Source organism: Salvia splendens, chromosome 18 (genome assembly GCF_004379255.2).
Source record: "Salvia splendens isolate huo1 chromosome 18, SspV2, whole genome shotgun sequence".
In the NCBI taxonomy this organism is placed as follows: Eukaryota; Viridiplantae; Streptophyta; class Magnoliopsida; order Lamiales; family Lamiaceae; genus Salvia; species Salvia splendens.
The window spans coordinates 1,037,348-1,063,558 of NC_056049.1; the positions used below are offsets into that span (position 1 = coordinate 1,037,348).

Below are 26,211 nucleotides of genomic sequence, written 5' to 3' on the forward strand. Positions count from 1 at the left end.
ACCATCAGGTTTTAATGGATGAGATTGACGCTTCAAAAACGGCCTTCATTACTGATTTCGGCATTTTCGCTTATAAAAAGATGCCATTCGGTTTAAAGAATGCCGGAGCCACTTATCAAAGGATGGTAGACAAGCTTTTTCGGCACCTGATTGGAAAGGAAGTCGAAGTATATGTTGACGATATAGTCGTCAAGAGCAAAAGCACCTCGGAGTACGAGCACAACCTCAAGTCCACTCTCAACGTGCTCAAGAAAGCCAACCTCAAACTTAATCCCCAAAAGTGTACCTTTTTGGTAGATTCGGGAAAGTTTCTGGGTTGTTGGGTTTCAAAAGACGGACTCAAGGCAAACCCCTCAAAAGTTCAAGTCGTTCAGAACATGGCAATGCCGAAGTCCATACATGACGTGCAAAGGCTAACCGGATGTCTAGCCGCACTGAGTCGATTCCTTTCCCAAGCAGCCGAAAAGCAACTGCCGTTCTTCAAGGTGTTGAAAAAGGCACCAAAGTTCGAGTGGGGAGCCGAGCAGAAAAAGGCCTTTGACGAGCTCAAAAGTTATCTAGCCGAGCTTCCTATTCTCTCTGCTCCAGCCGAAGCCGAAGTACTATTCTTATACTTAGCGGCATCGGATCAAACCATCAGCGCGGTGCTTGTACGAGAAGAAGGCCTAAAGCAGTTTCCCATCTACTTTACAAGCCGAGCATTAAGAGGTCCAGAAACAAGGTATCAACCTCTGGAAAAAATTGCTCTGGCGTTAGTAAATGCAGCAAGGAGACTGCGGCCATACTTCTATGCTCACAAGGTATGCGTCTTAACCGATCTACCTCTTCGGCAAGTTTTGACCAAGCCGGAAGCATCGGGCAGAATCGCCAAGTGGGCTATAGAGTTGGGAGAGCACACAATTGAATATCTACCTCGGAAAGCCATCAAGGGACAAGCCTTGGCAGATTTTCTTGCAGAAGCGAAGTTCGATCAAGCAATTCCTATTATTGCCGAACAGAAGAATTCTGCCAATGCCGAACTAGCACAACCCTTGGAATCCGAAGTAGAGCCGCCGGACTGCTGGAGCGGATTCGTAGATGGAGCTTCAAACAAGATGGGAAGTGGAGCTGGTATTTTACTTGTCGCTCCCGACGGACACGAGGTAACCTACTCACTTCGTTTCCTATTCCCCACTACTAATAATGAAGCCGAGTACGAAGCCCTCCTGGCCGGACTCCAGTTAGCGCAAAGTCTACTCGTCAAATCTCTCAAAGTCCATTGTGATTCACAAGTCATAGTAAATCACATGTTGGGTACAAGTGAAGCCCGTGACGAGAGAATGAAGAAGTATTTGGACAAAGCGCAAAGCATCAGCCGAAGTTTCTCCTATTTTCGGATAATCCGCATTCCCAGAGCGGAAAATAGCCGAGCAGATACCTTAAGTAAGTTGGCCTCAGATCCGAGCTCAAAGGCGGAAGAATTAATGCATCGAAGCATTGATGAAGCCGAGGTACATTCTGTATCCAGCTCGCCGAACTGGATGACGCCGATCTTGCAGTATCTGGATCAAGGACAATTGCCCGAGGATAAGAGAGAAGCTCGGAAGATCACGTGCCGAGCTCTTCGGTACGAACTTCATGAAGGAGTCCTCTTTAGAAAGTCTTACCTCCAGCCGTTATTGCGGTGCGTAGGACCAGAAGAGACGGACTACATCCTCAGAGAAGTTCATGAAGGATCGTGCGGTAGCCACATCGGAGCCAGAGCTTTAGCTAAAAAAGTTCTGAGATGGGGATATTATTGGCCAACCATGGTACAAGAGGCAGTGCAGCTCGTCAAGAAGTGTACGAAGTGCCAAATTCATGCAAATGTCCCAAGGATGCCGCAGACCGATCTATACACTATGCAAAGCCCTTGGCCTTTCATGCAATGGGGCATAGACATAGTGGGACCACTTCCTCAAGCTCCTCGGCAAATGAAATTCCTTATCGTTGCCGTGGACTACTTCACGAAGTGGGTGGAGGCTGAACCATTAGCTACGATAACGAGCTCAAAGGCATTGGACTTCGTCTGGAAGAACATAGTGTGCCGATTTGGCATACCCCACATCCTCATCTCGGATAATGGGACTCAGTTCACCGACAAGACGTTCAAGAATTGGTGCCAAGAGCTGAACATACAACAGCGGTTCACTTCGGTCTCCCATCCCCAAGCAAACGGACAAACGGAAGTAACGAACCGGATTCTGGTGAAAGGGTTAAAAGCTCGGTTAGAACAAGCCAAAGGACAATGGGTAGAAAATCTCCCTCAAGTCCTATGGTCCTACCGAACTACACCCAAAACCTCCAACGGTGAAACTCCGTATAGCCTGGTGTACGGCACTGAAGCCGTAATTCCGGTGGAGATCGGCGTACCCAGTCCCCGAACCCTAAATTTCTCCTCAGAAATGAATGACGACGGACTGAGAGCAGAACTAGATCTCGCCGAAGAAAGAAGAGAATTGGCGTGCATAAAAGCCTCCAAGTATAAGGAGCAAGTAGCCCGGTATTATAACCAAAGGGTGAAAAAGCTTCAATTTCAAGTGGGAGATCTCGTCTTGAGAAACAACGAAGTAAGCCGAGCAGAAAAGCTGGGCAAACTCGAACCCACATGGGAGGGTCCATATCGGGTGTCCGAAGTCCTCGGCAAAGGGTCTTATAAATTGACTCACATGTCAGGAGAACAAGTACCCCGAACATGGCACGTCTCCAACCTCAAGAAGTTCCACTTGTAAGAGACAAAGTCCGGTCAGTCCGTCTCGTGTCTAGTTCGGTCATAGGGGTATGTGTTTTTATTTGTTTGTTTTTTACTTGTACCTTTTACTTGTCGTTTTAAAAAAAAAAAAGGTTTAAAGTTTTTTTTCCTTCGTCTTTTTCATTTTTTCCCTATGTGTTTTGTCTCTATGTGCTTGTCGTCTCTTACAAATGGTACCAAGGTATATCGTTCTTTAAAGACTGATCCCCTTTTTAGATCGATTATTAAAGACTATTGTGAGTCCAAGCTTCTAAGGAGGATATAAGACCACAATTCAGCTTAACAAGCAGTCCGTCTGAAACGAACTGCAATAAGCCAACGATTGTGAGTCCAAGCTTCCAAGGAGGATACAAGACCGCAATTCAGCTTAATAAGCACTTCGTCTGAAACGAACTGCAATTAGGGAAAGTCCGATCCACGCGATAAACCTCGCCGAATTAGGACGACCAAGTTCGGTCAAAGAAGTTTACCTCATAAGACCGGGGACGACCATGTCTAGTCAAAGAGGTTTACTGCATAAGACCACTTCGGTTAACTGGGAAAGTCCGATCCACGCGATAAAACTCGCCGAATTAGGACAAGGGAAAGTTCGATCCCGGCGACAAAAATCGCCAAATTAGAACACAAACCAAGTCCGGTCAAAGATGTTTATTTCATCAGACCAAAGACGAGTCCGGTCGAAGATGTTTATTTCATCAGACCAAAGACGAGTCCGGTCAAAGATGTTTATTTCATCAGACCAAGGACCAAGTCCGGTCAAAGAAATTTACTTCATAAGACCGAGGACAAGTACGATGAAATTTTTTCGCTAAGCTGTAAATACAGTGTTAGAAGCGAAAACAAAATTTCATTTATCAAATCTTGTTCAGCATACAACTCCGCTACCCTACAAAATGGCGTTACGCTATTACAAAGGACTATTCTACTGTCCAGGGTTGCTGAAGTTAAGCCACCTATCTGCAAAATCCTCTGGAAGCCGAGTTCGGTTGTTCCGAGCAGATGAAGAATAAGCAGGTCGACGAGATGCTATCCTCGACCCAACGCCTCTTCCCCGAGCCCGAGAAGTCCTAACACCTCGGCGATGAAGAGTCTCTGCAATAAGCATCTGCTGATCTTGCTCGCTCATAGTCACAACTCCTCGGCGAATTTCAGTCCGTCCCCGTCTTGACGATTCCGGTTGCTCCTGAGCCCGTTCTCGTCTTGACGTTTCCGGCTGTTCCGGAGTTCGTTGTTGGCTGGGAGTAGGATTTTGAACAAGGGAACCAGAGGTTTGATCTGGAGTGCGAGCATCTGTTGGCGCGATATGCCGGAGGAATCTCTCAATTGAGGGACGCCGGGCAAGAACAATGTCGTACCGAGAAGCCCAGCGCCGCAATGATTTCACGACTTGTTGGCAAGCCGAGCTCTCCAGCGCATTGTTCCTCCGGAGTACATTATACTCCTCCCACAGTTCGTCAACTCGTTCCTGAACTTCTGATATGGTCATTCCCCCGCGCACACGGATGTAATCCTCATACGCAGTCCTCTCAGCAATGGCCGTATTCAGCTCGGCCTCCAGATCTTTCTTATCGGACTCTAAGTCCTTGATATCGGCCTCCAGCTTCACTAAACGAGCCAGAAGCTCGTCATTCTTCGTCTGATCGGCTATAGCTCTTCTCTCAGCTTCGTCCAAAGCCGAAGAGTACAGCCGTTTCCAGTGAAGTATCTCCATCTCCTTGGGTACAAAGCAGCTATATTAGTTCGGCAGCTATACCGAGCAGATAGTAAAATACAACAGGAATAAAGGCGAGTACGAAAAGCTATACGAAGACAAATGTAGAGAATTTTTCATTCACAAGGAAAATTTTTTACACTAGGGCTTCAAGGCCATTTTACAAGGAAGAAACTAGACTAAGAGAAGGGAGACGAAATCATACTCCGCCTGCTTCGTCTCCGGCTCCTCGGTCTGGTACAGCTTCCTTCTCCTGGGCTACCTCAGCCTCGGCCTCGCCTCCTGCCGGCCTCGCCTCCGCCTCCTGATCGGCCTCCTTCTCCGGATGCCCGGCCTGATCGACTTCGGCCTCCCGCTCCAGCGGCTCGGCCTCACCCTCTCCGTTGTAAGTCGAAGCGGGTGAAACGGGTCCCACGGAGGCAAAGATAGCCTCCAGGTTCTCGTCCCGATCAGCTCGACAACTCCGGACTCGGTCTGCAGAAAGCAGGACCGAAGATGAAGCGAGCTCCTCAAGGAGCGGCAGATTCTGAAGCCGAGCTGCTATCTCTCGGCTGTACAGAGGCAGCACGACGTCGGCCCCCTGCTCGCCCTTATCGGCAATTAGCCTTACCAGGCTACCGACAAAGGCCGAGAACTGGCTGCTCAAAAAGAGTTTCTCCGTGTAAACACGGAGAGCCTCCCCTTGGGCAACCACGGCAGCAGCATCGCTCCGCTTCGCCTGCTCTCGCTGGATGACGAGCTGGTTTTTGGCAAACTGAGCTTCATCCTGGGCCGAAATCCTAGCAGCTCTGGCCTTCTCAAAGTTAGCCTCAGCCTGTTCGGCCCGATGACAAGCAGCTGCCAACTTCCTCTGCATCTCGGCATAGTCATTGGACGCTTTGGAGAGTTCGACGGCGACGAGCTTGGAGAGCATATCGTTCCTCTGAAAATGAATAAAGAAAAAAGTCAACAAAGGGACCACAAAAAATACAGAAAAAAAAAAAAGCAAGGCCAGAAAATCAAGAAGAGAATTCACCTCGGCGAAGTCCGTGGGCCATAAAAACGGCTCACAGATATGTTCCGAAGGAGGCGCCAAGACCACGTCTTTCTCTGGCGCTCTCGGGGGCTTCTGGGCCTTCCCCCTCCCCTTTGCCGAAGTTGACTCCGGCTTCTTCGGATCCGAAGAGGTTTTTTGCCTTTTCGGAGTCCTCTCGGCATCAGACGCCGAGCTGGCGGTTTTCGGCCTCTCCGGCTCCTTGGACTCCGAAGATTTTCGGGTAGCCTTGTTCAGCATGTACACTGCCAAAAAGCAAGAAAGCAAGGTTAGTTTTCTTCGTTAAAGCAGTAGAACATAAAGGTAAAGAGAAATCCTCACCCTCGGCCTCTTCGTCCGAAGACGAGATGTCGAACACGACGTCGCCCTTGACGAGCTCAGACTCCGTGTATTGTTTCCTAACTATGGGAATCTTGTTGAGCTCGTCATCGAGCTCGGCCAATGGTTCTAACCGAGGGTGAGGAATCACGGACTTCGGCCCTCTCCAGGGGAAGCCCGGAGCCGCTGTCCTATTATAAAAAAAGAAGCGGTTTTGCCATTTCGGCCACTTGGTTTTGCAGAATGCCCTAAAAGGCTGTAAGGGGATCAAGTAAAACCAAGATCCCTTCCTTTTAAATTGGAAAAAATTAAGGATTGCCCGCAGAGACAGATCCTTATCTAACCTACGGAGTTCGGCAGCAAAAGCCGACAAGTGCCTCCAAGAATTCGGAGTCACCTGACCTAAAGGGAGTTGAAAAAAATCAAGAAACTCTACAAAAGGTGGGGGAAGAGGGAAACGAAGCCCGCATTCTAAGCAGGCTTCGTAAACGGTGGCATAACCCTCCGGCGGATCGTTAGCCCTATGATCATCGTCGGGAACCACCGCCTTCCCCCCAGGAAAAGAGTATTTTTCGTAAAGGGATATCACAGTATCCTTACTCAAGATACTGTGAAAATACTCTACGGTCTTCTCCCCGGATTCTTTCCGGCTAGAAGACCCCTTACCCCCTTTTCTACCGCTACCAGACTCAGACGAAGAAGAAGCAGACATGGTTCTTACTCTTTGAAAGTTTGAAGAAATCCTGAGGAAATTTTTGAAAGCGGAAGGAAATTTTTCACGCAAAAGATAGAGAGTGCAGAAGAAGCCAATAGCAAAGGTGTTCAAATGATGAAGAAAGGCGGTATTTATCAGATTTGGAAAAGATTTCAAATCATCGCACCGTTTCATATCCCACCTTTTCAGGATTCGACGGCCAGATTTTACTGTCGCATTTAATGCCGCATTTAATGCAGTCACGCGCAGGGCACGTCCCCCGACTTCAGCCTCCCCCCGTATTCCAGAATGCCGAAGTGACTCGCTTCGCCGAAGTGATTCACTTCGCTTTTCGGGGGGGGGTAGTGATGGGGTGCGTACTAAACAAGCCCAACAGCAATGACGGCCCATCAGCCCAAAGCCCAAGGAAGAGTATGAGTTCGGCATTACCAAAGAGTTCGGCCTCAGCCTACAGCTCGGTAAAAGCCAACCTATCAAGCTCTGCTCTCAGGTCGGCATCAAGCTCTACTCTCAGATCGGCAACCAAAGCAGGAGTATGAGTTCGGCATTACCAAAGAGTTCGGCCTCAGCCTACAGCTCGGTAAAAGCCAACCAATCAAGCTCTGCTCTCAGGTCGGCATCAAGCTCTACTCTCAGATCGGCAACCAAAGCAGTTCGGTCTCAGTATTCGACCGAACAAGGAGTTAGTGGACCCATACAGGATGTCCAACACACCCACTACCACGTGGTGTCAACTCAGGCCACGATCGTAGGCCATGACCTACGCTACATCCACGATCTTAGGCCATGACCTACACGACATCCACGACTTAGGGTGGTGATGCAAGCCACGATCTTAGTCCAAGATATAAATGGAACTTAGATCTGATATGAGGGGGTTAAGCTCTCTAGAGATAAAACACCATATAGCAAATAGCAAGTTTGTATTTGTAAGCTGTAGAAAACAGATCAAGCAATACAATCTTGCCCTCCCTTTTTCCCGTGGACGTAGATTTACTTCAGTAAATCGAACCACGTAAATTCTTTGTGTCTGTATTTTCATTCTCTACCAGCATTTGCTAACATCAAAAATTCGCGGATCCATCACTCTTCTTATTAGAGAGAAATTTACCATAAACAAATAGAGAGTAATTTAGTAGATAAAACAAATAAAAGAACATAACTATTTATATGGAAAGAGATAGTATTAAAGATATATCCAATCAAATATCAATTGATATATACTTACTTCTTTTCTTTAAAGTTATTCGATAATTTATTTTTTGATATTAGATTTTAGAAAAGTGGTGTTATTAAGTGAATAAATGAAGAGAACATAAAGTAAATAAGTGAAAAAATAAGTATATAATAATAAAATATATTAATTTTTGTCAAAATAAAAAATAATTATTTAATTCGGGACGTCCCAAAATATAATAAGTATGAAATTGATTAATTTAAAATAGAGGAAGTATAATATTAGCTACATAACTTTAATATCTATGGGGACGAGTTTGGAGAATAAATTGGGTTGGACAAAGAGGACACAAACTTTTTACATGGAACGTGGGGTTGCTTATATATTAAAAGAGGGCCACTATTTACAAAATTATTGAACAAATCATATGCCACATAATTCTACATAGTCACCTCATAATTATTTTGGCATTATCCTTGTCTTCCATATCTCTTTATCTATATTTCTTCAAGATGATGGAGTACATGTGAAGAATAGGATTATAGCTAGTGACGTGAATTCATTCCACATCCTAGTATGAATAAATTAGAAAAATAAAAATAATTTAACTTGATCGATCCATCTCGAAACTAGCCCAATAGAGATAGCATGATTAATTGATCTAGGGTTGAGGTTTATATAGGCTAGTATAAGCTATAGTCCAAAAATAATAGTGGATTCAATAAACAGAATTTATGGGATGGCAAAGTGAAGAAGGTTGTAGGTCGAAAGCAGTATACCAATAAAGTGAACGCAAGTCAAGGTGAGATAGCAACTGACGACATAACAAAGATGAACAATACAATATTACCAGTTTTTCAGATACTATTGTCATTTAGTTTAATAGAGTTAGAGTATATCTATTTATGAATAAAACTATATTATTATGAAATATCAAGAAGAATTTTACTAAATCATATATTTATGTCATTTTTACATTCTTCATCTCACTTTCTGGAATTCGAAACCGTTTGAAACTTATATTTTATAAGTTTACAAGAATAAGACGTATCAATTGATGCTTTCACTAATGTCGAACCGAACCGAAAGAATCCTCAAAATAGAACTCGCTTAGCTTTTAATTTTGGATAGCTCATTATTCCTCAAATAATACACTGCTCGCTTTCCTACACACTCATGCCATCCTGGACCCTAGCTGGCAATACACATGTTCATCTTTATCCATATACACATTTTATATTTTTATTTCAATAAAATATTTTATACTCCATCATTTAATCTTTTTCCACACATTCATTTAAATGTTGAAAAATTCTGCTGGTCGGTTTTCACTTTTCTTTAGTTTTCTAAAAATAATAATTTTTATATATCATTTTCTAATTTTATTTATATAATTTATGTCAAATTTATTTTAATTGTCTTAAATATTTTCCTCTATATGTCCCGGGACTTGGCTCAGCCACTGAAAATTTAATTTAGTATTATGTAATAACCAAATATATTTAGAAACATTGTAATCATTCTTCTCTTATGATAACTAATGTAGGTATGTGTTTTTTTAATACAAAGAGTTTAGTCTAAAGTAAATTTCCTGTTACAGTGGTTAGTGGTATTTTTTGTTGGAATTAATATGATACAGTGTTTAGTGGGCCCACAATTGATAAACAGTGATGCTACATTGACACGTTCATATGGATACATTTTAGTATTTTATTTTGGAATAAGGTTGCATTTTATTTCATTTTAGAATATGGGCACATATTGTGTTTATGCGATTTTGGATGCATCTATATATAGATAAGAAAAAATATCAAATATAGTTCAATCAAATAGAAGCGGTAATATTGCATGTATAAAATTATATTAAAATTACTCCTAAAACTTTAGTCAACCCTACACTGTCATAACTAATAAATGAATCTCGATACAATTTTAATTCTTCGATAAATATATTACTCTAGTAGATACGAATATTCGCTGATACACCAAAAATCCATTCGCTGATAATTTATTTGACTTGTTCAAGAAATTAATTTCAATTAGAATAGACAGGAGTTGAAAAATAAAATTCAAGAGTGCTGAAACGGTCAACCCATATCGTCATTAACTGAGATGAAACAAAATTAATTTATTTGGTGCATGATTATGTGTTGATCAACCCCCCACAACCGAGTATTTAATCCTCAATTATGGTTGCACTTATTTCTAAATTATCCCACTCTACTAAATAGAAAATGAAAAGATTCCATTACACTTTACGTTACTTTAACATTAACATAATTATTTTTATTTATTGTTACAATTGGTTTCCTACCGTCGTAATATTATAATGCCAGATGTTAACCTACTATTTTGTACAAACAAATAAGTCATGTACGAGAATATTAATATCCTTCTTTTATTTTTATCTTCTCATAAACCATCATCTACTCCATCCGTCTAACATTAAGAGTCCCACTTCATGGCGGCACGGATTTTAAGAAATATTAAGAAAAGTGGGTGAAAATAGTTGGTGGAATAGGAGTCCTACTTGTATATATTAGTTTTAAATGAAATGTGAGTGAAATGAGTTAGCGGAAGGTGGGACCCTATTACCATTTAATTTATGGTAAAAGTGAACCGAGACTCCTATTCGCGGACGGACTAAAATGGAAAAACGGGACTCCTATTCGCGGACGGGGGGAGTAATACATAATCGATACAATTTGGAAAATATGATTAAATGAATAAGTTTCATTAAATATAGGAGTGTATGAATTTACAGATATAATTACTATTGAAATTCTTGAATTATAGCCAAAATATGTACAATTCGTGTAATTTTGACTTTCAACCATAAAGATCACATGTGTTTTTGAATATTTGAAAAATCAAGCTAGTGGCTCAATTCAAGAATAACTTTATTAGTTTCCAAACAACCATAACTTCTACACATCAACTGAAATCGAATCGTATCATAATTTCTTGCCAATGTTCAAAAGTTCTCTCAAATATAAAAAAAATGGAAAAGAAATACCATTTGAAAGGTAGCAAAAACAAATATAAAATGTAAAAGTGGAATAATATTGATCAAAATAACAAAATCTTAGATACATTCGTTCATCAATCTTCAAATAAGATAGAGATTCCAATTTCTCATAACGTAACACACGAAAATTACTTAATCTTGTGAAACCCACAAAAGAAAAAGTAACATATATTGTATTATATTTAGTCAAATAATAATTACACATTTCATATTTACTAATCAGTTTATCTGGCTAAAGCAAAATGCCAAAATCTGTATAATACGTGTAATTTTGACTTTCAACTATACAAAATACGTGTGGTATGAATTTATGGATAAAATTAGTACCAATTTATGCAATCAGAGCCAAATACATAAATAATCTCATATAATTTTGACTTTTCAGCTATACAAAATACGCATACTCTTATTAATAAGATTCGCAATATTAAACAAACCGTGGATTTGAAGAATAACTTTAACAATAGTTTTCAAACAGTCACGTCTCCTACACATCAACTAAAATTATGATATCATTTTTTTTGACAATGTTCTAAAAGTTCACCAAAAATAAAAGAAAAATTAGATCAAAAGAAATACTACTACCATAAAAATAAAGTAGCATTATATTTCTAACAACTCTTCCTTTGAAATGAAGGATTATCAAGATGCCTTTTTGAAAAGAAACAAAGAAAAATGACCTTCAAACCCACTCAACCTATTGTAAACTATAGTATTTATTTTCTATTATATTAATATAATTAATAATACTATTATCACGTAGATGAGGCAAATTTTGTTAAATTTAGGCTTCATTTATTATTATCAAACTACCCCCACCAGAGCATATAAAAATATTAATACTCTCCCATTCATAATATATTTTTTCTGTGCTAAACTTTTCATAAAAAATAATCACTTTCTCACTCTAATAAGTTTTTTTTTATGAATTTCATGTCCCACTTGTAACACTCTAATCAATTTTTTTAATATTCATCTCATCTTTTTTATCAATTTTTGTATTAATACTCTGTACTATTATATACTCAAAACTATCAATACTTTGGGTCCGTCCAGTTTAAACATTGTATCTCATTAGTGAATATGTAAATCATAGGAGAATAATGAATCATAGTCCTACCAACTAAAATAATAGTATAAATTAATCCTAGATAGATAAATCATTTGATAATGAGTCATAGCAATTCACCGACACTTACAACTAAATTTTATCAGTATTTTTGCATTAGATAAATCATCTGATAATGAGTCATAGTAACTGAACGACACCTGCAACTAAATTTTATCGGTATTTTGGCATTAAAACTCATATTGCATAAAATTAATTTTTGTGATTGAACGTAGTAATCTCTCTATTCCACCATAAGTATTTGAGTAGAATATGTTAATGAAAAATCATACTCCCTCCATCCCACTTTCACATATACATTTTCCTAAATAATACATTTCCTAGTAGTAAGCTAATTATATCCAAATCGACGCCCACAGACTCAAAATCAATGAGAGTGGGTAGTAGTAGTAGTATAAAAAGTTGGAATATGCCAAATAACAGAAATAATTTTTAATTAATTAAATAAAAAGAGTGTGGAAGAGTGAGAGAGTAAAATTAAATGTAGAGGGATAGAGAGAAAAGAAAAAACCTCTCTCGTGAATAAGAGAAAGAAGAAGGAAAAATATATAAATAAAAAATAAAAAACTCTTCTTTTCCTCTTCCCTCTCTTCAATTCCTTCCTCTGTAAAACCCACTCTGGTTTCGTTTCTCTCTCTCCCCCATTCACCTTCATTCCTTGCTTCAACCATTATAAAATCACGAGATCCCCACCATTTCTCCCTTTCCCCTCTCTCTCCCCTTCTTCATAACTCTCTCTCTCGCCATTGCCGCCTCCGCATTGCCGGCGATAATCCCAAAGGCTTCTCCTTTTCTCCAAAACGACGACTTCCAAACCTAATTGAGCCAATGTCGGCCAAAATCAAACCCGAATTAGGGCTCGATTCGCTCTCCGATCGCCTCCGGAACACCCTCACCTACGCCCAACCCGATTGCGCCGCCGCAGCCGACGCCAACAAGCCGGATTTCCGCGAGCTCGATCTCGGCTCGCCGGTCTCCCCTCTCCGAACCCGAACCGCCGCCGCTACCACCACCACCACCACAACCACCACGAGTAGCAGCTCCAGCTCCTCCGGATCCGTTTCGGGCCGGAACCCTAACCCGATTCCGCCGCGGAAATCCGATTCCAATTCGGGAGAGCTTTCCGCCGAGAGCTCTCCCTCCGCAACCCGGAGCTTCAAACCGGGCCACACCCGGTCCGATTCGACCGGTTCCCACCCCGGTTCAGTATCCTCTCCACCTCTAAACGTGCTTCCCACCGGCAACATTTGCCCTTCTGGCCGGATTTTGAAAACCGGGATGGCGAGCCGGTCCGCTAAAACCGATGTGTTGGGTTCCGGTTCGGTTAATTACGGCCACGGCAGCATAATGCGGGGCGGTTTAGCTTCAAAACCGGGTTTAGACACCTCCCCGCCGGCTTTCTCGAGAGGGTTGATGGTGGGGGGCGAGCCGGTGAAGAGGGCGGCGCCGCCGTCTACCGGCGGCGGCGCCGATCCGGAGGAGGTAAAGAGAATGGGGAATGAGAGCTACAGAAAGGGAAATTTTGCGGAGGCTTTGAGCCTTTATGATAAAGCGATCGCTTTGTCGCCGGGGAATGCGGCCTATCATTTTAACCGGGCGGCGGCTCTGATGGGGCTGCGGCGGTTGGTGGAGGCGGCGAGGGAGTGTGAGGAGGCGATTGGGTTGGATCCGGGTTATGTTAGGGCTCACCACCGCTTGGGATCTCTGCTTCTTAGGTGAGTTGATTTAATAAAGTTTGGATCTTGATTTCCTTTTTTGTGTTAAAGGTTGAATCTTGATTGTTTTTGTGGTTGCATTGGATTTCATTAGTTGTAATGTGGGGTTTGTTTTAGAATGTATTGATTATGTGATCTTAATCTGTGTTGGCATTGATATGCACTGGCTTCTTCTAGATCTGGTTGAGTTGAGCTGGGCTTCAATGGCAAGATTGTTTTTGACTGTTTGTTTTCTTGTGGTAAAGTCACTGTCACTAGTTACCCTATTTTGCACTCCATCTTTAACTTGTGTGAGTGTACCTTTTCCCTCTCTTGTTTCCAATGGTTCTTACTCATACACGATGTGTGTTGGTGTTTGTTCTTGAGCTGCATTCAATGCGAATTGACTAATTATCTTCTCGGGTTTCATGAAGTTCTTGTAGTTACTTATCTAGGGCAGCCGAGTTTCGCTTGTGTATCATGTTTATGCATTCAGCTTTGCTGAGTTTCATGAAGTTTTGTTGTTACTTGTCTTGGGAAACCGAGTTTCTTATGTGTACTACTCCATGTTTATGTGTTCAGTTTCGCTAATGTACTACTCGTATAAATTATTGTGCTTTGGACTACTGCTTTCGAGTTTCTTGGTTGTTTATTGTGCATTATACCGTCACGTCAGCTAGCTAATTCCTTGAAAGAATCGCAGCTTAGGTCATATTGAGAATGCGAGGAAACATATTTGTTTTATCGGGCACCAACCGGATCCTGTTGAGATGCAAAAGTTGCAGTCTGTAGAAAAGCACATGAGCAAGTGTACTGCTGCACGACGAGGTGGTGATTGGAGGAGTGTGTTGAGGGAAGTTGAAGCAGCCATTGCATCTGGAGCTGATGCTTCACCTCAGGTTTGCATTTTATTTCGTCCAATAAAGTTCAATTTTTTGTCTATTAGCGCGATTGCTGTGATTGAACCGTTTGAATTGGAATTTGCAGTTTTGCTCGTGTAGGGCGGAAGCTCTTTTGAAGCTCCATCAACTAGAAGATGCATTTTTGGCATTGCCAAGTATCCATAATTCTGGTCTGTCTATCCATCTCCATTCCCAGTCAAAGATATTTGGGATGCTTTTCGAAGCATATCTGTATTTTGTAAAATCCCAAATTGAGTTTGCGAAAGGAAGGTGAGTTTGGAAATGTTTGCACGACTCCATCAGATACGGAAGATTAAATTTTTAAACTTAAAAGTATGAGATGAATCGTAAAATGTCTGCAGGTTTGAAAGCGCTGTGACAGCCATTGAGAAGGCTGGACAGATAGACCCTCGCAACGTTGAAATAGCAGTTCTACTTAGCAATGTGAGGGTGGTTGGGCGAGCTCGTGCTCGTGGAAATGATTTATTCAAATCAGAAAGGTACACCGAGGCGTGCTCAGCTTATGGGGAAGGCCTCAAACATGATCCTTCGAATTCTGTTCTCTACTGCAACAGAGCAGCTTGCTGGTTTAAGCTTGGCATGTGGGAACGTTCAGTCGATGATTGTAATCAAGCCCTCCGTATCCAACCCAATTACATCAAAGCTCTGCTTCGGAGGGCTGCCTCAAATAGCAAGGTATAATAATCTCTTTGCCTATTCCAAAATGCAGCAATATTATTACATTTCATGGTTTAACTATACATTACTACTTACAGCTTGAGCGGTTGAGTGAAGCTGTGAGAGATTATGAGGTGTTGAGACGGGAACTCCCGGATGACAAAGAGGTCGCTGAATCTCTATTCCATGCACAAGTTGCTTTGAAGAAATCTCGAGGAGAAGAGGTACATAACATGAAATTTGGTGGGGAAGTGGAGTCTGTTTCAGGTCTTGAGCAGTTCCGAGCTGCTGTCTCATCGCCTGGTAAGTGTGTGCCCTGAACTCATATATTTTTCATTGTCGCACCAGTGAATCATCAAAGCTACGAAATGCAGGTGCATCCGTGGTCCATTTCAAGACGAGCTCCAGTGCAGAATGCAAACAGATATCTCCGTTTCTGGACACATTATGCACCAGATACCCGTCTATCAATTTTCTCAAGGTCAGTCGGATTCCTCTTTCTAATTATGCTCGTCCCGACATTCTCATCCCTTACACTGTCCATTTCTCGCTCAATTGAAGGTGGATATCGAAGACAGCGCTTCAATAGCTCATGCTGAGAACGTTAAAATAGTGCCAACGTTCAAGATATACAGAAGGGGCACGCGAGTGAAGGAAATGATCTGCCCAAGCCCCGAGGTCTTGGAGTCATCGGTGAGGCATTACAGCATATAAGAAAGATGATGATTCTTGTTTGATATACCTACCTATGCATTCCTGTCTAAGAAAAAAGCCCGGGTTAGTCGGAAAAATCACGCCTTGACATTAGTTCCATCTCGTGCCTAATAACCTCAATAGGATCTGTGGAATCAACATAGAGTAGTAGCCTTTGCCCTTAAAAATTCATTCTTTCGTCCGATCCCGTCTTCGTCTTCGGCCTTCTTCTCTTCCCATTTATATCTTTTTATCTTTACCATTTGTAGTTAGACCAGAGCATGTTCCTAGTAAATGTTCACTGGAGAAAGGAGTAGTAGTGAGGGATGTGTACAATTATTTGCCTTTGGATCTTTAGTTGAAAGTTTAGAGGGAGAGAGAGAGAGAGGATGTGTATATGTACATAATGTGATGATGAAATATACACAAGATTGGAAGGGCCCCTTTGGAGGAAATGAAATTGTGTGGTGGGTACTTATGTATTGGGTTAGTGAAAGATGGATGAGGTCATTGATATTCATGTTTCTTTGTTCAATCATTTAATCAATAATAAACAAAAAAAATCTACATTTTTTTTTATCATGTTGATGTTTCTTCCATGTATTATTATTGTAGACCATGTAAACACCTTCATATTTATACAGATCTTTTTTATTTTATTGCTTCTTTAATCATTCATTATCTTACTCTTACGCATTGTACAAACAAGACTAGATCTTTTGTTCCATGTTGTATTCTATTGCTCACTCTTTTTACTCGAATCGATCTGGTTCGAGTTTTATTCAAGTTGGAGTCTTTTATCGAGTCGTATAAATGGTGCTTTGTTCCCTACTTTTGACGATGGCATTTCTTGTTTAGGGATTCGTCCTTTCTTTTGTCTATCGAGTTGTTATCTTCCCTTATGCAAATCCATCGTTGTTTTACTTTCAAATTGATCATCGACTCTTATTTTCTATTTTCGTCCGAGTGTTGTTATATTTGTGTAATCAACAACTTTGTTCCGATTGATCATGTCGATCGTACCATATGTTTCGTATACCGAGATATTAGTGAATGCTTTAGTTCTTCCGTCTATCACTCAGTATCAAGAGGGTTTATCAATACTGACACTAACCCGTCTCGTTATTTTTATTATTTTTTCTAAAGAAAAGATGAATATTAGTGTTGCAAGATACTCTCTTTGTCCTAACAAAGACTTCTTTGATGAGACGATATTTTATGAGACATTATTTGGTGTATTAAGTGGCAAGTGAAAATGTAGTTTAGCATATTAATGGAGACAAAAAAGTAATTGGAATAAAACTGAATGCCAAATAAACGAATTGACTGGATTATTGATGATTTTTTTTGAAGATAAAAAAGAAAATGAGTAATGCTGAAGATAGAAAAAATGTAGTTGGCTTACAACTGATTATTTACGGAGTAAGTATATTTTTTGAAAATAGAAGTGTGATGTCTTTATTGTGACATACTGAAATTGAAGTTATACTGAATATAGAAAAAATATACTAATATTTATTTACTCCTTCAAAAATAAAAGTGTGATGTCTTTCGTTACAACCAGGAACTACTAATTATAGTTGACGATTTGAAGTAATTTATTATAGATTGGGATGGTGAGTCAAAGCCATAATCCCTTGACAAAAGGGTTTTGCCCAAAATCACATGTGAGCAATAAATATTTGCTAACTTCCAAACAATCCCCACAAATGAATAAGTATAATAATAAATCCCATCATCGAAGGGAATTGTATAGCGGAAAAGTAGTGAGAAGACGGTGGAAATTATAAAATAAAAGAATTTAGGGTTCTTGACTTTTTATTTAATTTTTTTGGTAGTAATGTGTAGTGCATTGAATTCTTGCTGCATTTTCTAGGGGATGGGATCCCCTGCTGTGCTCTCCACCACAGCAGGGGCTGCTGCCTCTCCCATCCCAATTTTATATATTAAATTTTTTTTTTTTAATAATTCAAATATATTATTAAAAAATTAAGATGGGTGAGGCAGCAGCCCCTGCTGTGGTGGAGAGCACCGCAGGGGATCCCATCCCATTTTCTAGACTGACAAATGCTGCTGCTAACATTTATTTTGATTGGGATAATTGCCCTATATCAGAGACTTCCCCTCTTCAACTATTTTTTAGTATTAGAAATTATTATTTGAAATGTTTTATTTTTGGGTAGTTTGCTAAATAAATTATGACAAATGGTCAAATTTGGTATGATTCACACTTTAATAAAAACAATTAAATCACAAAAAATGAAAATTTTATAATTGTCCCACCCATATATGGTAGTCTGTCTAAAATACATGGACAAAATGGTAATCGACAAAAAGATAAGTCGACACTGTCTGATAATGTGACAATCATGTGTAATTGCAATATCTCAGTATTTATATGCAAGATCAACAGTCACATTATCTTTTTTCAAAATTAAAAAAATGTGGAATGAACTAGAATCTAAGCATCTTTCAAGATAAATTACCCTTTATTTTTTGATCAAGACATAAATCATCATCTTAGAAGTAGGAGTGGACATAGTTTTGGGTGAAAATATGGCGTGGATAACATAGGGCTCAAATTCATATGAGAACACGTGGTTCTACAAATATACTACTTGTAAAGATAGGGGAAAATGGCATTGTACATATAATTTGCTATGAAATGGAAATGAAGTCCAACTGAAGTCTCCAATATGGGAGAGAGGGTAATAATCAACATGGTGTTAAATTTTTTAAGGACCACTCTTGGTAATAAAGAAATTAATGAACCAAAATGGGCGTAATTTACTCTCTCTCTCCTCTCTGATTTAAAATCCCTGTCTTGATTGGACTCAAGTTATAATAATTAGTATTTCACTTTTGAAATGAAAGTGAGTAGAAAATTTAAGTGAAATATAAAGTGAAATATAAATCTCATTTTATATATTGATTTCTTAATTAATTGAACGTGAATATAGTGATTTAGTGGATTTCTCACTTTAGGAGGAGTAATAATTTTGCAACACTAGTCAAATGTGAAATGTCGAAAACGAATCCTAGTCTATTACAAGTTGCTATAAATGCAATAAGATGTTCAAAACTCCCTAAAAAAGCATAGACATCAATGACGAAAAGAAGAAATGTGAAAATGATATGTAATGATAGTAGTTTCTATGAGATAGATAGCCTTTTTCATATTTATAGAATAATTGACTGCACATAAAAGAAGAAAAGTACTAAAATTTCCCATGATAGGTATCGCCACCCAACTTTGTGTTGTGCTGCCTAATTTATTTTAGCCCTAAATTTGATTCAGTTACGCCAACGCATGCATGTGATTATCAGTATATTTTGGATTTATTATTACTACTACTACTAGGGCAACTGGTCCCAAATAACACGAACTCTGATTTCGAATTTCAATTTTTTTTTCACGAACTTAAAACTTGGTAGTAAATGTCACGAACCTCGCGTTGTTGTCGTCAATTTCTAACAATGCCCAAAATTGAAATTAGTGTGTCAATTTAGAGTTGATGTGACAATTAAAAATTTCAAAACGATATCATTTAGAACATAAAATATTTTTAAAAATCCACCTTTTTGCGTGCCGGAGTTGGATTCGTATTTGTTCGAGAGCAATGTGCGGATTAAGTTCAAAACGACATCGTTTTGATAATTTAAATTACCACATCAGTTTCGATCTACTACTACTATTATTGTAGTTGTTAGTTATTATTATTATTATTATGAATCAAATTAGCTAGGCCGCTTGTTCGGATTGTCAACAGTAACAGACGTTTGATATTGTCTGCTTTGGGTCAAGCATACACGGATTTATTTTTGGGTCACTCCCAAAAGGCTTCAAACTGATTGGAGTTGGACATGAATTATATATAGCTTCCAACTTCCCTCAGACTCTTGATGTGGGATGGGTTTGCACTCAACAAACCTCCTCCTCAAACCAGATTACATCGGGAACAGACAAACGCAATCGACACATCGAGACATTACGTGCCCGACTCGAACTTGAGTCATCATGGGCTCCACTTGATCTGACTCTGATACCACTTGTTCGGATTGTCGACTGCAACAGACGTTTGATATTGTCCGCTTTGGGTCAAGCCCGCGCAGATATGTTTTTGGGCATCCCAAAAGACCTCACACTGATTGGGGTTGGACAAGATTTATATTTCTTGTTCGGATTGTCGACTGCAACTGACGTTTGATATTGTCCTCTTTATCTTTCATACTCCTTCCGTCCCTGAAAATTTGTCACTTATTTCTATTTTCATCCGTCCCTAAAAATTTGTCACCTTTCACTTTTACCATTTTTGGTAATGGATCCTATTAACACTCAACAAGACTCACAAACTCAAGGTGAAAACCTAATTGCAGAGGCTAATCTATGAAGATGAAGAACAAGAACGAAATTGGGGATTTTTGGAGAAAAAGTAAACTCTCTTACTGAATTGAAATATCAATCTACAATTACAAGAAATCTGCTATGTATGAAGCACATATATGCAGTAACCGCTCCCAACAAATTGGAGCTAAGAAAACAACAAACAAGAGCCTCAAACAGCTCTTTTTGTAACCAACTCATCTTCAAGCCCAACGACTCTTTCCAGCTTCTTCTCTTTGATTCCTCAAGCTTAGAGCTGAGTGTGAGCTCAATCTCACAATTCTCCACCTGAGTTCACAACTCAGCTTCTGCATCAAACATTGATCAGCTTCTTGCAATGATCAAACTTGTCTCTTCCTAGAGACTTAGTTAGCATGTCAGCCGGATTGTGCAAGGTGTCAATCTTGATCACCTTCACCCTTCCCTGTTCAATCTCATCTCTAATAAAATGTAGCCTAACGTCTATATGCTTACTCCTTTCATAAAAATATTGATGTCGAGCCAAGCACATAGCTGAGCTACTGTCATAGTGAACTACCACGGTCTTTTGATCAAAACCAAAATCTGAGATGACTCATTGTATCCAAAAACTCTCTTGCACAGCTGAGGTAAGAGCCATATACTCTGCTTCTGTTGTTGACAAAGCAACAACATGCAACTCAAACTTCCAACTGACCACAGTTTCAAACATAGTAAACAAGTAACCAGTTTGAGCCTTCCTATTATCAAGGTTTGTAGTATAATCAGCATCACAATATCCCACCACAACTTCATCACTATCCTTATCACAGCCTTTAAACAGCACACCCCAGCTACTAGTACTTCTCATGTACCTTAAAATCCACCTGAGAGCATTCCAATATTCTTTCCCGGGATCTGACATGTACATGCTAGTAACAGAAATGGAATGAGCTAAATCCGGCCTTGTGCGGATCATGGTATACATGATACTGCCAACAACACTAGCATAAGGAATTGACTCCATCGGAAGTGTTTCCTGCTCAGTTTTAGGAGCTTGTTCCTTAGAAAGTTTGAAGCTTTGTGAGAGAGGAGTTGTAGCTGCTTTAGCATTCTCCATATTGAATTTCTTGAGAACCTTTTCAATATAGTCTTACTGAAATAACCACAGCCTTCTATTTCTTCTGTCTCTCTGAATATTCATTCCTAAGATCTTTTTTGCTTCACCCAAATCCTCCATCTCAAAACTGGACTGCAGATCAGCTTTTATCCTCTGTATCTTAGTCATAGATGGGCCAGCAAGCACCATATCATCAATATAAAGCAAAAGATAGGCAACTGGAGTACTTCCTCTTTTCTTTATGTAGATGCATAACCCTCTGGTTGATTCATGAAAATTGTTTCTTCAAGGTCTCCATAGAGAAAAACAGTCTTGACATCAAGTTGCTGCAATTCCCAATTCAATTGATTCACAACAGCAAGCAATATTCTTATTGAAGTGTGCTTCACAACTGGAGCAAACACCTCATTGAAATCAACACCTTCCTCATGTGTAAATCCTCTAGCCACCAAACGAGCTTTGAACTTTATTCTGTCCTTGTCAGTGGTCTCAACTTTTTTCTTAAACACCCACTTACAGTTTACTAACTTTCTTTCCTTCCCATCAACTTTCAGCAAAGATTTGTCAACCAATATCCATGTTTTATTTTTCAGCAAAGACTCAATTTCTTCATTCATGACTTCTATCCACCTTTCTCTGTCTTTGCTCTCCATAGCTTCCCTGTAGGTGAGAGGATCAGAGAGCTCTATATTCTCTGCAGCACACAGTGCATAATATACAACATCAGCCTGAGAATATCTAGCAGGAGCCTTCACATTCTGTCTCCTCACTCTATCTCTAGCAAGCTGATAGCTGCTCAAATCTTCTTCAGTCTCCATATTTCCTCCACTTTGACTGGAAGAAACACCAATATCTGGTTCAGATTCAGTATCTGAATCACTAGTTCCACCAACTTCTTGGCTTACTGAACCTGGCTCCACCTTAAACAGATCACTGTCAGCATCATCAGAATTCTTGCTTTGATTCAAGTAAGGTAACTGAGTTTCTATAAACACCACATCCCTACTAATGATTATCTTTTGCTTTCCAGGCTCAATACACCAAAGCCTATAACTCTTTACTCCCTTCTGATAACCAAACATAATGCACTTTAGAGCTCTAGCTTCCAATTTACTTTGCCTGGTATGAGCATAGGCTGCACACCCAAACACCTTGTATTTTGAGTAATCACCATGAACTCCATACCACATATAGTCTGGAGTTTCTGATTTCAGAGCAGTAGCATGACATTTATTTATTAAGTAGGTAGCACTATACACAGCCTCACCCCAAAACTTGCTGCTCAACCCAGAACTAAGAAGTAGGCACCTTACTCTCTCAAGTATAGTTCTGTCCACTCTCTCTGCAACCCCATTTTATTGGAGATTGTAAGGAGCTGTCCTATGGCGCTACATGCCATTCTCTTTACAAAACAAATCAAACTCCTTTGACAAATACTCAAGCCCATTATCTGTCCTAAGGCACTTCACACTCATGTCTTTTTCTAATTCCACTTCTTTGCACCACAATTTGAACTTAGAGAAAGTTTCAGATTTTTCTTTTAGAATATACACCCACAATTTCCTACTGTAATCATCAATGATGGACAAATAGTATCTTCCCCCACCAACAGAACTAACAGGAGCATGCCCCCACAAAATCACTGTGAATGTAAGCTAATGGGGAAGTGGATGAGTGTATACCTGTAGGATATGGGGCCTTCTTTGCCTTTGCAAGAATGCATTGCTCACATGGGTCAAGCTTGCTGCTAGCATCTCCAGGGATCAAGCTTTTCTTCACTAGTTCTTTCATACTACCCTCAGCCGGATGCCCCATCCTCATATGCCATAACTTCAGATTTTCAGAAGATATAGCATAACTTTCCCCATCCACAGCTTTAGCAATAATATAATAGAGAATGTTCTGTCTCTCAGCCTCCATCACCACTTGATCTTCTGACTTCACCAACATCTTTCTACTAGTCAGTTAAACACTGAAGCCTTTCAGCTCTAGCATGCCCAAAGAGATCAGATTCCTTTTGACTTCAAGAATAAACCTTACTTCAGTAAGGATTTTGATAGAACCATATTGCAACCTCAGCTTCACCTTCCCTACTCCTCTGATCTTGCAAATGTGATTATTTCCTAGAAGCACTGTCCCATCAGTTTCCTTGAGATCATGGAACCAACTCTTATTGGGGCACATGTGAAAACTACACCCTGAGTCCATAATCCAAGACTCACTGACTCTTCTATCCATCACATTCATGAGCCGCGCAGGAGTATCAATCCCCTCTACACAATCTGAAGAATTATGCCCTTTTCACTCAGAAGCTTGCTTCCTCTTCCACGCAAAGCAATCTTTCTTTAGATGTTCTGGTTTCTTACATTAGTGACATGATCTTGTTTCTTTAGGCACATCAGAGTTTGAAGCCTTGGACTATTCAAACTTCTTCTTGAACTTTGGCTTCTTCAATTTCTTCACATTCAAAGCTTCTGCAGCCTGCACATCAGAGTTCTTGGTGGTTCTTCTTTGTAACTCTTTTGCCATAAGAGCTGCATAAACTTCAGAGTAAGTGATTGGCTTGTCTCTGCCATATATAATTGCATCACTCAGTTGATCATAAGAGATAGGCAAGGCTTTAAGAGTCAAGATAGCCTTATCTTCATCAGAGATCTTTACATCCACTGAACCGAGATCATCAATGATCTTATTGAACTCTTCTAGCTGCTCAATGATAGATCTCTCAGCAACAAAACTATAGGAGTACAGCCTCGTTTTCATGTAGAGCCCATTTGCCAGAGATTTGGCCAAATAGACTTCATCTAGCTTCTCAAGAACCTCCACCGCAGTCTTTGCCCCTTGTACTTCCCGCAAGACTTTATCTCCTAGGCACAAAATGATTGCACTATGAGCCTTCAACTGCATCTCATCATGCTTTGCTTGAGCTTTCTCATCAAGAACTGGAGCCTTCCCCTTTTCTGTTGGAGCCAAAACCGCAGCCAGCCCTTGTTGAATGAGAACAACCTCCATCTTCATCTTCCACAGGCCGTAGTCATTCTTGCCTGTAAACTTTTCGGCATCGAGTCTTGCAGCCATAGAGATCGTCTTAACTTCTGCAAAACCAATCTTAATTTCCCACAGACGGCGCCACTTGTTAACACTCAACAAGACTCACAAACTCAAGGTGAAAACCTAATTCCAGAGGCTAATCTATGAAGATGAAGAACAAGAACGAAATTGGGGATTCTTGGAGAAAAAGTAAACTCTCTTATTGAATTGAACTATCAGTCTACAATTACAAGGAATCTGCTATATATGAGGCACATATATGCAGTAACCACTCCCAACAAACAAGAGCTTCCAACGGCTCTTTTTGTAACCAACTCATCTTCAAGCCCAACGGCTCTTTCCAGCTTCTTCTCTTTGATTCCTCAAGCTTAGAGCTGAGTGTGAGCTCAATCTCACAGACCCCACATTCCACTAACTTATTCCCATTCACATTTTATTATAAAACTAATATACAAAAGTAGGACCCACATGCCACTAACCTTTTCAACTCACTTTCTATTACATTTCTTAAAACTCATGCTCAATCAAATGGTGACAAATTATAAGGGACAGAGGGAGTACTTTATTCCTCTCTCATACTACTTTTTAACACAATTTCTTAACCTCTGTGCCCAAAAGTTTTGTATCAACTTAATTGGTACAGAGGGAGTACCATTTATAGTTTCATTTTTACTTAACATGAATTTTAAGAAATTACTTGACTTTATGTAGAGAAATAAGGAAATGAGTTAGTGGAACATGACTCTCTCCATATTTTGTAACGCGGCAAATGAAAAAAAAATTGAGTTTTCCTACCTAAATTTTCGAGAATGTGTTTGCTAAACCCTTCTTTAAATTTGCGCGAAGCTGGAAGATTCATCAAAATTTGTGGTCCAAGATGTGTTCTCCCCAAAGTTTCGTCTTTACCTAGAGTTCGACATCGGCGAGTTTTTTCCGAGAAAAATTGCGAAGGAGTTAGCGTCGCGCTTCCTAGGGTTCGGTTCAATTGGGAAAAATTGACGATGACAGGTCGACTTGAGGGGTACAATTGTAACTTCGTGTGTATTTTTTTGATATAGTTGGGCGACCATGATTTGTGAATCATAAAAATCCTCATATTTGTTTCTGGCAAAATGTGGAAGGAACAGTGTGGGCCTCCCCTTAATCAAAGGGTCGAGCAATAATGGATCAAGGAACGTGAACCTCCTATTTACCTCCTAACTAAAGCCAATTAATTTAAGAAGTAACGTCTAACCAAGTAAACGGAGTAAAATTTATTGTTGGTACAATGATTCTTGTTTGCATTCATGATGTAAAGAATCAATCCCATGTCATCCAAAAAGTGGGACATATTCATTGAGTCGAAGAGAGTAGTATAAATTTGAGGAAGATAATTTCAGGGCAAGTTCCTACATGCATCAATGTAAACAATTAGACCTAAAGCACTCCCAATAAATTTGAGAAAAGCATCAATGGTTTTAAATAGAAAGGTACTACATTTAACATGTGCAATACGCTACTGAGATTCCAAGTCAAATAAAGCGGTGTTCGATTTACTAGATAAGATAATACCAAGATATAATCTAAGATTAGGTTGTGAAATTATTTTAGTCATAGGAGGTTAGCTATGAATAATTCTTCTATGATTATTCATCTAGAATTGAAATGTAGGATTATATCTCATTAATCAAACACACTACATATTTAATCCTATGATGCAATCTTGCAAACCGATAAAAATCACTCAAAAAATAATAGGAGCCAAGCAAATATTATTGCATACAATTCTCGTTAACAAAAAAGAAAAGAATAAAGAAAGGATATGGGACTACATTTCGTCGTGCAGCTTAGATCGACATTTTTTCTGGTTC

At 39.9% G+C, this 26,211-nt stretch overlaps 1 protein-coding gene across 1 annotated transcript; it reads left to right on the forward strand.

Moving 5' to 3' along the window:
• Positions 1 to 12,395: 12,395 nt before the first annotated feature.
• Positions 12,396 to 16,507, forward strand: LOC121775826 (TPR repeat-containing thioredoxin TTL1-like). The gene is made up of 7 exons (XM_042172892.1): positions 12,396 to 13,596; positions 14,279 to 14,474; positions 14,563 to 14,747; positions 14,840 to 15,173; positions 15,254 to 15,458; positions 15,530 to 15,636; positions 15,717 to 16,507. The coding sequence occupies exons 1-7, from the start codon at positions 12,710 to 12,712 to the stop codon at positions 15,867 to 15,869; spliced, it is 2,067 nt and encodes a 688-aa protein (XP_042028826.1). The 5' UTR covers positions 12,396 to 12,709; the 3' UTR covers positions 15,870 to 16,507.
• Positions 16,508 to 26,211: the final 9,704 nt, after the last annotated feature.